Source organism: Corvus moneduloides, chromosome 3 (genome assembly GCF_009650955.1).
Source record: "Corvus moneduloides isolate bCorMon1 chromosome 3, bCorMon1.pri, whole genome shotgun sequence".
In the NCBI taxonomy this organism is placed as follows: domain Eukaryota; kingdom Metazoa; phylum Chordata; class Aves; order Passeriformes; family Corvidae; genus Corvus; species Corvus moneduloides.
In genome coordinates, this window is record NC_045478.1 from 6,331,756 (window position 1) to 6,346,410 (window position 14,655).

The window sequence follows — 14,655 nt, forward strand, 5'->3', positions numbered from 1 at the left end:
CTGTCAGTAGAAAGATTTATCTTACTCTAAGATCAAGCTTTTTGAGCTCAGGTAAGTAGTTTGTGTGTTTTGATAAGGTATAATTTAAAACACTTAAACCTGTTTTTCATTTTGATCTTCACAAAAGGTATTTCTGACAGCAGTTGCTTTCTAATTGATTAGCAGTGTAAGAATTGTAGACAACGTGGGGTTTTTAAAATGTGACTTACTTTGTCAGATGAAAAAGGAACTTTGGATCAGAAGCCTTTGAAGCCACAAGCTCCTCAAGTACCACCCAAGAAGCCTATTCCTCCAAGCAAGACCAACAGCTTACTGAGAGCAGGGCTCCTGCACCCAAAACGTCCGGACAAACCTGGTTTGCCATCATCTCCATCCAAGTCAGTATGACTTAAACTGCAGACACCAAGTGGACTTGATTTGATTTGTTGTTTGATCTTTCTTCAGGGATGAGGTGGGAAGAAATGTGTGTTCTAAGGGTGAAAAGGATGCAAGGATAAGTTTTGCCTTACACCTATCAGTATCTTAGTTCTCCAAGTCTGTGTTTCAGTGTGAACTTAGACTTTGCAAATCCTTTGAGACATTGTATCCACCTCAGAGTCAGTATTAGAGCATAACTGACCATGGGGCAGATCTTGTTGCTCATCTGGGGGCTGCTGTAGCTACAGTAGCAGGGTGGAGTAAAAGAATGTGGGGCTGGCCCTTGAGGATTATTGTTGTGTTGAAAAAACACTGAAAATTTGAGCTGCCTGAGTGTTCAAGGCTTGGGCACTTTGGATAGGGTAAGATGGATGGAAGGGAAGAACTGAGCACAGGTAGAAGCTGTGCTAAAGGGAACCACTGTGGCTCATGTCTGCTTCTGGAGAAGGAAGCACTTACTACAGAACCACATTCAGATTCTCTACTCTTGAACCTTCTCAGTTGAGTTCCTGGATAAATAGGGACAAATACTTCTTCTAGATACACTTAATTTTTTTTTCCTTATGAGTTTGAAACTTTCACTAAGACTAATTTTGCATCCATACAATCTCCCACACACAGAATTTTCCTTTCTGTCTCCATCAAAGTAGTTGCTAGACCCTTACCCAGAAGTGTAAACAAGCTGCTGACAGGTAACTGTCCCTTTGGGATATTCAGTTGGCTTGAAAGAACCGTGGGAGAGGGAGGTTGTGATACACTTGGCCTTGTGCAAATAGAGCAGACAGCTGCCACATCAAAGAGCTTGCACCTTGAATACCTTTGCAGTATAGAATTGTGTTATATTCACTTGGTATTTTGGAGACTTTCCCAAGTAAAGATTATTTTTTAAAACCACAAGTCATACTCTCTTCCAGCTTAGAAAATGATTATTGCTCTAAAGGGATGCACATATGCAGTTAAATGGAGGTCTGTAATAAGCTGTGGGCCTTTAATAGTTGACACCTTTAAATCTTAGAGATACTGAAACGTCTGAAAGTTTTTAATATTGTTTTAGGAAGGTCAGGCTGCTGTTTCTTTTTCTACTGCAATAAAACTTACAAATACAGGCTTTAGGAGGTGAATTAATGAAAGGGACACAGTTTATATATGGCATGATGGTCAGGCCTGGTCAGCATGGGTTTGTGATGGCAAGTATTGTAAAGGAAAATGTTGCCTTTTTTATTTATTGTGATGGGGGTTTTACTACTTTAGATCTTTTTCGTTGTTGTTCTTGGGGGTTTTTTGTCTGTGAATGATGTGAGCAGATATGGAAGGAATGCATGGTATAACAAAAGCTACAAGGTAGCTTTTTCTATACCCAGCAAGAAATAACTTGTTCTCGTCAGCCTTTTTTCCTGTACAGGGAGATTCCTTTAATGTCAAGGAGTCAGTTTCTGAATTATTTCAAGATGTATTAGTGAAAATGTTATTCAGCTCACCTGTTTTCTGAAGTGTAGTATTTTGGACTGAAATGCCATGGTGTGTCATATAGTAAAAGTTCTGGATTATTTTCACGTGGGTTTTGTGCACACCTGACAACTCTGCAAGAGCTGGAACAGAAGAATTTGCTTTCATATCAATATAATTGATCTCCAAAAGCCTTGATTTTAAAACAAGGCTTTAGAAAGTAATAAAATCTACTGTAATTTTTCAGTTTGCTTCTAATTCTTGGTATGTTTCCCTCTTAAATTATTTCATCTCTTGACTAGGTATGTTTTGTCTTTTCCTTCTTACCACAGAACTAACGGAGAAGTTGTTGCTCTTCGACCGAAATCTGAAGTTGAGCCAGAAGCAAAACCAAAGTTAGACTCTGAACCATTGCCACTCAGACCAAAATCAGTAGAGGTAGATTCACTTGTGGTAAAGAGCTCTAAAGAATCAGGTAAGAAACTCAATGCTCTTTTGGGCCTTTTGCTGTGTTTTACAGAGTTGGAATAAGCTTTTTGAGTGATTTACTCGAAATGCCACTGAGTGCATTTATGCCTGCGTATTTTTTTAGAAATGCTGTAGGCAGCTAAAGGTAAGAGACAGGAGGGGATGAACAGATGTCAGCAGGGTATTTGCAGGTAGCTGCTGAGCTCTGGGTTGTGGCAGTGCCCAGGAAGGGAGATGGAAATAATGGTTTGTTCTTCTAATTTGAAAGCTTTTTTTTTTTTGCTGCCACTTTTATCTTGAGTTTTTATGAAGTTGTTTTCTTAATGGCTGGTTCAGCTTGTTCTGCTCTTGCAGTTCAGGTAACTTTGCTTTTCTAGCTACCTTGAGAATTCTTAGTAATGCCATTACCTTCGGCCTCCTGTGATTTAGTTCAGAGCTATTCTAGATTTTGACTTTATCATAACTTAAATTTGGGGCTTAAAAAAGCATGGAGTATTGTACATTTGAATAGGATGCTTATGGCTTTGCTTAAAGTGCCTTGAGCCAAACCTGGCATCTCTTTAATTGTAAATGTATCCAGTAAAACCCTTGATAGTGGTTAAAGCACCCACATTTAATGATCAGAATCTCTGAGCTACTGTATTGATACCATTAGCCCTTTACTGACAGTGCAAGTGATACCAGGCTTCTGTGTTTCACTCAGGCAGAGATCAGCTGCTGTGGGCATATTTTTCTAAACTCTAAATTACTTTTATTTTATGATTAACTTCAGAAAAAGCTGTAGTGAATTATATCTGCAGTGTTCATCTTGTATATCTCAAATGCAACTTTCCGTCTCAGAAAAAATTTTAGTAATAATAAATCTAAAAATACTATAAATATGTTTATTTATTTTTTTAAGGCAAATTATGATATTCTGGTTGTAGTATAGTTGGTCCAAAGTCTAGTAAATTCATCTGGAAGATAAAAATAATGAATTAAAAGAACAGAAGCAGTTTATGAATAGAAAAGAATACTCGAGACTTTTTTTTTCATTGAGCATATTAAAATATGCTTTTTGAGTGTAAATGTTTTATTATGAGGAAGGGTTAGTTCACGTATGTTTTTATTGCAAAAATTATACTACTCAGATTAGGTACTATAAAAAAATTCTTTACTGTGAGGGTACTGAGGTCCTGGCACAGGCTGTCCAGAGAATCTGTGGCTGCCCCATCCCCAGAAATGTCCAAAGCCAGGTTGGATGGGGCTTGGAACAACCTGGGATAGTGGAATGAGATGATCTTTAAGGTCCCTTCCAGCCCAAGCCATTCTATGATTATTAGCTATCTAGCTAGTGTAATAAATTCTATGATTATCTCTAGGGTTGTGCTAGATGTGTTACTCTATAGTATAGTGTCATTTAACCTCAGGGAAAACTCCCTGTGGAAATGGAATATCTTTTTTTTTTCCTCTACATTCAGTTACCTTGACATCTTTAATAACTAGGGTGGCCACGTAGTACCTGTGCTAGCAGGTATTCAGGTATATACTACAACTCAGAATATTCCATGATAGAAAAAATAATTTTACACAGATTTAGAAAAAAAAAAAATCTATGAATTTTGTTTTGCTGACATAAGTTCTTACAGGCTTATGGAGAAATGAAAGATTTTAATACCTAGATGGGGCAGAGGACAGGGGTGCCCAACAGGCTCATGGGGGAGGTCAGTTCAGTTCTGTTTGGTGCACAGCAAGCAAAGGAGGCTCAGGCAGTTCATGTGGGGATTTAGCACTGACAGGGTCAAGGAGCTGCTATTGAAGGAAAGTTTCAAAAATCCTCTGTTTTGTCAAACTGACATTCCTTAAAACAATCTGTGTAAGTCACTTCTACCACTCTAGTGAAAAGGGACTGATCCAAACTCCTGCCAGTAAAATGTGATTAATCTCATGCTCTATTTCTCTATGTATATTCTGCTGCTAAAGACATAGTACCCTGTGCAGCCAAGGTTATATAAAACTATAAGAAAAAGGATGATTGGACTTACATAAGTTTAAGACTGTTTAGTCTTACAGTAACTAGAATAGGTATTAATAAAAGATGAGGGAAAACGGGTGGCTGGGGCTGGCAACTGCTTTACCAGAGTTTTTATTTTTGCTTCCTTCCCCCTTCTTCAGATTATGATCCTGTGGTAGATGAATTTTTAGAAAACAATTTTTTTTTTAAATATGGGTCCTGTTTTTTTGCAACTTGCTTGGACCATGAAGTGTGGTGTAGGTTGAGCCACTTCCAATTTAGCATAAGGAGAAGCTGTAAATATTCTGTAAGGAAAAAACCAACCCACCCCATACCAAAATTAGGTCCCCAGCCAGCAGATAAAGACAAATAATCAAAATGATTTAGAAACATTGATCACATTGAAATAACTCCTCTTGAAGCTTTATTTGAAAATTTGCATAAATGTTTCTCTGTTTGATTAGAGTCAACTACTGTAAAAGACTAAAGCTATAATACTGGCATACTGAACATGTAAAGCGATTCTGTTTCTTCTACAAATGTTTCTTTTTCCTGCTTTGTAAAATAATTTTTTTGTTCAGAATCTTTTTCTAGACATTCCTCTCCTTGACTTTTCTTTCCAGATTTTGTTTCCTATCCTGTTTGCCATGTTTCCCTTCTTACGTGTCAGGAAATTACCCTACCCTTCTCCATTTTGGTAAGATAACAATCTCTAAGGAAATCCAAATGCTTTATTCCATACACATATCCTCTATAACATCATGAGCATGGTTTTCAGTTGCAATTATTGGTTCTAAAACTTCGGGGTTTCTTTTAAAAATGCACTTTTTTTGTTTGTTTGAATGCCTGTTTTCCTCAGCTGTTAAAGAAGTTACTTTAACTAGACTTTTCCATTAGGAATTGGTGGGGACTAAAGTAAGAAAAAATTTACAAATGAGCTATTGATAAGCCAGACTTAGTGTTTGTTTGTAGTGAAATGTGTTCAGCACCTTTAGCACATCTGGTGTATGTAGGTTGAATGGCTTTATCATTCTGCACACACAAGTAACACAATCATGAAGCTTTTGGGCACTTAAATATTTTATAGCTTATATCTGTCCCCTAAATTTGTGGGGTGAAATCTCAGCAAGATGAGTAATAGGAGAAGGGGTGCCATCTTTTTTCTCCACAGATTAATGTGAGTTCTCATCTTCTAAAATATTGGATAAGTTTCACTTCTATCATGGGTATTTAAACCCCAGCCACATGAGATGGTGGAACCATAATTTCTTCAGCCACCCTTCATCTTTGCTTCTTTTTGTGAAGGCTTTTTAAGACAAACTGCTATGAATGCACTAGGAGTATTCACAAATTTTAACAAAACCTCTCATTAATTGTACCTGTCAAAGCTCCCAACAGATCTGTGGTGGATCCATGGTAAGATTGCAGAAGAGACATTTCTAATAGTCTGTCCTATGTAACTTTAACTCATCTTCTTAGAAAGAAAGGTGCTCTTGCTCAGCCATGAAGTCCTTCTTTGACCTGGAGTATCCCTAGATGTGTGGTACTGCTCTTCTGGCACTATGGTGGGACTTCCATTAACAATTGCTCACAGGCTGTCTGTAAGAATCTTAATTGATAAATCATTTTATTGATTGAAATGGATGTAGACTGGAATCTTTCAGTGGGTTTCATCAGTATCTATATTGGTTTAATGGTTTATTGGTTTAATTTTCTCTAAAATAACTAAAAATGCTGTTTACAAAGAAAAACAATCAAATAAACTCCCTAAGCCCACAGTAAAACCAGTCAACCTACCACCACCACCAAAAAACCCAAACCCCAATCCCCACCAACCTGTGTTTTAATTTCTTCCCTATACCAAAGCAATAAATTGGAAAAGTAAAAACAAAAATTCAAGTGCAGTCAGAATTTCCTCTGACTGGAATCTGCCGGCAAAATCTTAACGTTGAGCAATTCTCTCAGGTGTAACAATTTCCTTTAGAAGCTCTTAGAAATATGGAAAAAATCCTTGGCTTTTTGGTATCATCCCACCATCTATATTTAAATAATACACAGTTCAGGGCTGTAGCAGTCTTCAAGCCTTGTCAAATATTGTGATTGATTTTTTTTTTTTTTTTTCAAACTTAACATTTTTCTTAATATATTCTTAATATGACTGATGTTTACTGTTTGTGGCGACAGGACTGGCATTACAATCATAATAGCAACTAAATTTATAATTCTTACTTAAATTTCTTGCCAAATGATTTGTCATTTCTGTGAAATGACAAAAGAAGGATCATTTAAAGTCAGAAATTACTGAGATGAGGGAAAAAGGCATAAATGTTTTTCTTGTTACCTTTTTAGTGATGCCTAACTAACATAAATCCTAATTTGCCCTTTGGCAACCTGGTCTAGTGGAAGGTGTCCCTGCCCATGCCAGGGGGTTGGAATGAGGTGATCTTTAAGGTGCCTTCCAACTCAAACCACTCTGTGGCTCTGACAGGTTCTTAGGCTGGGATTACTGATAATTGAGGTAAAGACCGTGAAGATGACCCCTTGGTCACTGTTGCTTGCAGTGTATTAAATGAAATATTTTATTGGCACAGACTAGAACAGAAATCCCTCCTCATTTATTTCTCCCTCATCCTCTTTTCCATCAGCAGCTTGCCATTCATCACTCTTCTGTTTCTTCCTTCTTTTTTTTGCTCCCCTGCTTGTTTAATTGCAGGTGTGATTGCATGATTGCAAAAGACTGTCTTGACATTCTCTTGAATAGAAGTAAAAAGCAGCAAAACTGATTGGTAACAGATAGTGCAATAAAGGAATGGGTGATGAAGTAGATCTGATCAGGGCTGTCCAAAAGAGCTGAATGTTCTAAGGCTTTCAAGGATGTTAATGCAGAGAACACATTAAAATCAATTAAAACATTCAGTGGAAAACTTAGTACCTACAGGTATAAATTAGCTTTGACAATGTGTAAGTAAAACTTGCATTAATAAGATGATTTTAAGTCATCCAGACACTGAAGGGGTATGAATGGTCTGGCTCAGTTGTACCCAAGGCTTTTTTCTTATCTGATCTTTAATGGGAACGTAGGAAAAGAGATATCATAGGTTCTGTTTGCTAAATCATAATGTTGGGTAAGAATCAGAGGTCATGAAAAAAAATCAAACCCAAAACCTTGAATGTTGTTTGTGGTGCCTCTACTAAATACTGTGTGACATTTTAGTTACAGTCTATAGAATAAGTGATGAATTTGGGTTGTAAATGATATATCGTAACTGTAATCTTATTTCAATGCTGAAGTAAAAACCACAACTCAATCTCACTAAACATCTGTTGCCAGGTAAGTATATTTATTTTTGTGGAGAAAAGGTTAAGTCCTGTCGTTAACTAGGTGAAATACTTATGTTACTGAGGCTAGTTGTGGTCACTTCTTCCTATTAATAACTTTTTTCCTCAAGTTGCCTCTTCCTAGAGGACGTAAAACATTTCTGCTGATCTGAGAGAGAGTTTACCTAGAGCTGTGAGCATAAAGAGATTAAAGAACAAAGAGTTCTGTGTAATTGAATAAAGTACAAGAGTATAGTTTTGAAATGTTTTATTAAAGACTTTATGAAGTTGTGTATTATCTTTAGATACTGTATATGAAAAAACTCCCCTGCACAGAAGTAGGTGCAGTTAATGTCTTGTTAGCTTTCACCAGTGTGTGGTGTACACCAGTATGTACTTTACCATGTTGCTTTTATTTTTGTCTTAGTCACTAAACTTGCATTTTCATGCTTTTCATGCAAGTTCAGTGACAAGAAAATATGCTCTCGAGTAGCTGAATATGGCAGCTCTTAGAAAAAGTAATAAATATATTTTCTGCAGATGCTGCCATGTTGCTAGAGCATTTCTTCTGTTCACACAAATTGACTTGAATTTAAATTCCAGTTGAATTAACTCTTAATTTTTTTCAAGGGGGAAAATACGATTTCCCAGACATGTCAGTCATGCTGTTGTTTTATGTGTTGTATATGGTGAAAATCCTCAAAACAGTAAGAATTCTGATAATTTTTTTTTGTCCCCAAGTTAGAAAAAAGAGATGAAAAGAACACAGCAAAACCTTTTGGTCTTGATGGTGGTCTCTGTTTTAATCTTTTTGTAGATGTGTTAAGCTTTGATGATGTAATAGCTACCTCAGATAATCTGTCACACCCGACTGCGAACCGGCCCAAGATGCCTGGTAGGAGGCTGCCTTCCCGTTTCAATAGCAGTAGTCCTGTGAGTATTTTGGGGGTGTTCTCTGACTAGGGATCTACGAACTAACTTCCCAGGAAACAGGACTGCACTGGGGAGCAGTCTTGTGAGCCATTTATGTGAGAGCAAAATGCTGCAGAGGTTCAGTTCCTATAGGTTTTGTGTGGAGGGAGATCCATTCCCAGCAGGGAAGTGAATGTAAGAGAAACAACTGGAACTGTGTTGCAGCCGAAGGAGTCTTTCTGTTCCATGGGGTGTTGCTGCAGGAAATACTCAGCTCTTCTGGCATCACTGATGGTGAAATAAGAGTTGTACATACACACAGGTCTGAAAGTGTCTTTAGTGACTTTGACAATTGGCCACTATAAATTTGTAATGTAACGCTACTGTAATGTGGGACTTGTGATCTTAGTGCTGATGTGAGGTTGGCAGACAATGAGAAGCAGGTGGTACAGAGTCCTTGAAATCAGTTTTTGTCACTGGATGTTGTATAGTTCAGTCATGCCAGTTACCATCTACAATTACTGCCCATTTATGTTTTATGGAAGCACCTACAGGCTCCCAAAAGCATCAGACTTAAGTATTGCAAATATGCTTGAAAATCCTGCCCAAGTTTCCTGTGTTTGATTTAAGTTCAGCTGGATGTGGGGAAGGAAAGTTCTGACTGTCAGGGACAGAAAAATCAGCTAGTCTAGCAATTTCAGTTTAGTTACTTGGTTTTTCCCTTTACTATTGCATTTTTAGAAACGTGAAAGATTTTTTAAATTTACTTTTAATTTTGGTTTTTCTTTTTTTTAATTCTGAAAACCTCTTCATGCTTTATGAATGGTTTACCAGGCAAGTCAAAGTGTGGGTCCAGAAAAAAATTTGAAGGTGCAGAAAGAAGAAGAAAGTGCCAAACCAAAGCCAGTTGAAGCAAAGAAGGTATGATGATATCAAGGAGCCAGAGGAGTACCAGGCAGCTTGGTGGTTCTGTTCATCCTGCTTGCATTTCCAGTACAGGTTGATGCACGATCTAAATGCCAGTGCTTGTATTTAAGTACAAGTGAGCTGAGTCATTTAGTAAAACTTCATAGTAAAAAATTTAGTATTGAAGTTCATTTATACTTTCAAAGTGCGTGAGTTCTGATGAGAACTGTCGTGTCAGGTGGTATTTCCCAAATAAGTTCCTTGTCTGCTCAGCCTTTAGTCTCCTGACAGACAGAACAACTGAGCAGATCAGCAAAGTGCACAAAAGTTTGTTTATAATGATCCGGTGGGATCCATTGAATCACTTTTTTTTTTTGTTGTTGTTGAAGTGTAGAGGACTGCAGTGTCAGTATTGTTTTTAGTGACTACAGGAACCTCAGGTAAATCCTTAATTAAGAGCTGTATAAAGTAATTATCTCATATACTCCAGTAATCCATTTGAGCTGGACATTGTTTTGTACCTTCTAGATGGAAAATTAAGGGAACTTATACATGTTTAGCTCCCATCCTGGTACAACCTGTGTGCTGTAAGTGTTCAGTTCATAAAGATTTCACTTCTTATTTTTCTACTGATTTATTTTTTCAGCCATCTGCATTCAGCCCAATGATTCCATCTTCATCTCAGAGACCAAGTTCTGTCATACTCGACTTTTTGCCTGGAGACCTCCAACTTAAAGGAGAAACAGATGATGAAAAAATTTCTGTGGAAGAGCTCAGGACTCAGATTAGTGATTTAATGGGTTTAGTAGATGCACTGAAGAAAGAACATGGGTAAATATTTCCTTTTTCAAACTGCAGAGATGTTATATAGACATCTTACAAATGTCTTTAATGCCAGACTTTAAAATAAGAACTACTCCATCCTAATACCATATTAATACATTAATTCAGATATTTTCTATTGAAATTGATCCTGCTAAATGTCGTAAATATGTACAAATTTGATGTCAGAGTATCTTGGGAATTTGTACGCATTTTTTCCCTCCTACTTTGCACTCCTGCATTCATTACATCTTTTTGAAAGAATTAAACAGTCTGCTTTTTTTGTAAGGAGAAGTAGTTAATTTTTTGTGGTAATAACATAAGTACATGTTCAGGCCATGTGTAGCACTGTGCACAAGTACTTGCCATGACTGGTAGGAACCTTCTATTCTAAGTAATTTGTTCTCTGTATAGAGGTTGTCAGGTTATTTCAGGTTATTTTAGCTTAAATTCAACTTTCCAGATAACAGCACAAACTTTAAAGTAAGTAGCCTCCTTAAAATTGGGATTAAAAATTAGGGATAGGTGAATAGCAATAGGTAAGAAGTGTTGAGGGATGGTAGAATCTTGTGGTCCAACAGATGTGAGTAACAGTTCACTGGTGGGCATGTGCCTGGTTATGTGAATTTCACTTGTAAAATTTAAACAAGGCTTGTGCATCCTGTCCTCAGTAATGTGAAGTTTCTTCTTCCCTTCTAACTTCTATTTCTGTCTTAACTGCTGTTAGGAGAGAACTGGAAAAACTAAAGAAGGATTTGGAAGAAGAGAAGCTGTTGCGAAGCAATCTGGAGGTAATGTTACCACTTTGGGAGGGCAGGAGTAGTTTAAGGGTGTGTAGGCTTTGTTCTGGGATTTGATGTCACTGGAAAGTCTTAACAAACCTGTTCAGTCTCTTTTTGTGTTGCTGTTTTAGTTTGTGATTAAATGAATACCTCATGAGGCAGCTGGATCTATAGAGAAGGTCCAAGTTCAGCTTTCTTTTTCTGGAATATTATTTGTAACAGTATGTGTGGGTGTTGGGATGGGAGTTTGGTTTAGTGTTGCTGGAATTCTGCTCTTTGCTAGAAATATGTCCAACTGGACAAGTTCCAAGAGAGACAGTTACTAACTTTGCATTTGTAAGATTGAAAGACCTATTTAATTTAGATAATCAAAAGAAAAACAGGGCATAAGTAAATTTCTCTAAATTTTTGATGAATTGTTCAAATATTAAGTGTGGATGATTTGCCAAAAGAACAGAATGCGTCTGAAAAACTTACTTATGAATAAACACCATTCCTCAATTTACTGATGAATAACACTACCTGCAGTGCAATATGATGCCATTAAGTAGTTAATAGGATGAGCTCATTGTAGGAAGTTATTTCAGTCTGGTACAAAAGGGCATTTTATTTGTGAAATAGTACATCTTACTGGCTACAAAACTACTTGAGACACGAGAGAAAGTTCTGGTGGGTCTCTCTTCAATGTGTCTCTAAAGCAATCAATGAAGATGCTTTAAATATGCAGTGGAGATGAAGAGGAGGTAACTTCCAGGTGTCCTCTAAGTCCGTTTCTAGAAATACAAATGAATCCAGGCAGTGTTTTGCATGAAGGCTGTTTTAGGCAGTTACTCTGAGGTGATGGTGCAGCATTACGTGGGGACATGGCAAGTGATTACATAACCCAGCTTTGACTGCTTTTTTCAGAGTTTATCCAGATAAACTGATTTATAAAACAGACAGGTTTATTTATTTTAAAAAGATTATACCAGAACTATAGTCACATTTTAAATTATTTCAAATTCCTGTTTGTTTAGCAATATAGTGGTAGAAAATCAGCTGTAAATGCTGAGCTGTCAATGCTTCTGTGGTGCAATACCTAAGTGTCTTTGAAGTGTAAAGGTTATAACTTTGGTGAAAGCTCTGAAGACTTTATAAGTACTTTAATACTGACTTTCTTTTCAAAATGTCCATTTTTGCAGCTTGAAATAGAAAAATTGAAGAAAGCAGTGATGTCTACATGAGACAGCTATGGACTCAGTATTTTTAACTCGCCAGGAATTCAAAGCTGAACACAAGGAGAACTGACTCTTATTTCATTATAATGGATGCTGGTGTTCTACAGTCTTAAAGAAAAACTATAGTAAAAAAAAAAAGGAATATAGTCTTATATTCAGAGAGATAAGAAAACAAAAAAGAATAATGATGTAATTTTTTTGCCAATATAAAAGAGGCCTTATTTCTTACTGTGCTGGAATTGCAGACCTTATTTTTTTGGTTTGCTTGAAAATACTACTGAATCTGTATAAAAAGGAGAGGGAATTCTTAATAGATTTTTATTGAATACCTGTAGCTTAATTTTTAAAGAGATCTATACTATAAATAGGGTGATTTGTCTTTGCAACTAATCTGTAAAATAGTCTGTTGAAAGGGATGGAATAACTGTATCGTAATTGTAGTCACTACTTTTCCCCTACATGCAAAAGGGAATATATGATATTTGTATAATTTTGGCAGTCTTACCCAGGGTTAAGCTGTTGTGCCTGTCTGCAGTGAGAATATTAATACTATGCTGTTCATAAGTTGAGTAATGAGATAGGAATTTGTTAGTGCAATGAAGCAGGTGAAACTCCTATGCATTGTAGAGAGATTGAATGACCTGATCTGAGTAGTTCAGCAGAACGGTTTGTCACTTGCACTATTGGATTAAAAAAGGGATTTAGGACTGAATCATGAAATCATGACAAAATTAACTGTTATAACCATAAAATGCAAGGAATACAGAAACAAAGAGTCCAGTCTTAACTCAACCTGTTGTGCCTAAAATATTACAGTATACAGCATGAAAGAGTAAACCTTAAGTCACAGCATCTGTACGTCTGTGTTTCTGAAGTCATCAGTCTTTCTGGTGGTTCAATATGCATCTTGATCTGTTTTTACAATTGTCAGGTTTTGTTTATAATATATCTCCAAATAAATCCCTTTGGAACTTTGATACTCTCAAAAGCTCTCAATATTTATATATTTATGCCATAAACTTTCTCAGTATATTGCGTACCTCTAAACTTAGTAACATCTTTGTATTTTAATGTGTGATTGGAACAATTGCTGTGACATCATTGTCCTGGTGTCCAAGACGGTGTCTTTACTTTATGGAAAAGAAGTTGAGATCTTGTGGATTACCATTATCTTTAACCCCTGGGCTCAAAACTTGCACCAGAATAATACACAAATACCATGTGAAGTGATGGGAGACGATATTTATTGCTGGTTTGTCTGATTAAAGAATTGAAAACCATACAGCTTTACAAAGCCAGTCAAATGCATTAGTTCTCTTAGTAATCAGCTCATCTCCTTTAGGTCTGCTATAACTTAAAAAAAGGCAAAAACATGCCACATAGTTTGGCAACTTCACCAATAAAAGAAAGTAATTAAGCTTCTCTTCATGGGAGCAGTCATAAATATAGTAATTACTATATTCAGTATGTCACTTGTGTTACTTCTTGAGAGTGTACTTCTTCCACAGTTGATTTGTCATAAAATATGAATGTCAAAAAGTCACTTGGCGGATGTTTGTCTATTACTGATTCAAATAGTTCATGAGATCTGATTGAAACCTGATTAATACACTATGCAGGTATTGAGTAATATTTGCTAGTCAAATTGCTAATAAGCTGATTCACTCTTAATGCTTTTAACTTTGAATTGCCCAAGTGCATCACAAATGAATTGAGGAATCATGTGCTTCTTGTCAGACACTAAACTCTTGCCTGGAGTTCATACCTGTAAAGCAGGTGATGAAAACCAAGAATTGAGTCTAATGGAGTACCAAATTTTGTTGTACAAGCTCTTCACTATGATTGGAGCATGAAACAAATCTTGGAAGGGGTTGTTCTGCAGAAGTGGTGCCTGTGTGTGAGCTTGTAGAGGATGAACAGAACAAGACAATCAGTTAATGTCACAAGTGGAAAGGTGTTTATTATTTAATCGCCTTTGTTTGCTATAGCAATAAATGACCCAAGTGCAATGACTTGATTTAATAAACCCTCCTTTAAAAATCGCTGCTATGAGTATTTGTAGCCATAAAGAAATTGCCCTGATGTGTGTCTGTCTTGTCTTCAGCTAGTGTTAGATACCGGAGTGGAGGGGGAGAGGGTAATGGTTTTGGAGACATTCCACAGTACGAGTTCCTAAGAGCTGTGTGCTTCACTGACTTGTCTACTGGTGCTGTAAAATGATGCATGCTATCCAAACTCAGCAAATAAAATGAGTATAAAAACCTCTTCAAACGTTTGCTCAGTTCTGTTCAGGAGTGTTTTGTGTGCCATTAAATTCTTTGCAAGGAGGAGTGTGGGGGGTGGAAGCAAAGCATTTATATAGTCCCTCTTTAAA

General features: G+C 36.7%; 1 protein-coding gene across 2 annotated transcripts in view; it reads left to right on the forward strand.

The window, feature by feature from the left end:
* CD2AP (CD2 associated protein) overlaps positions 1–14,546 on the forward strand; it is a 78,318-nt gene extending 63,772 nt beyond the window's left edge. For both annotated transcript variants that reach the window (XM_032104022.1, XM_032104023.1), the window contains 7 exons: positions 218–377; positions 2,196–2,338; positions 8,460–8,575; positions 9,389–9,475; positions 10,107–10,291; positions 11,010–11,073; positions 12,246–14,546. In XM_032104022.1, the coding sequence (XP_031959913.1) occupies positions 218–377; positions 2,196–2,338; positions 8,460–8,575; positions 9,389–9,475; positions 10,107–10,291; positions 11,010–11,073; positions 12,246–12,287 (797 nt within the window). In that variant the 3' untranslated portion in view covers positions 12,288–14,546. The remainder of the gene's footprint in view (positions 1–217; positions 378–2,195; positions 2,339–8,459; positions 8,576–9,388; positions 9,476–10,106; positions 10,292–11,009; positions 11,074–12,245) is intronic.
* The last annotated feature ends 109 nt before the right edge of the window (positions 14,547–14,655 follow it).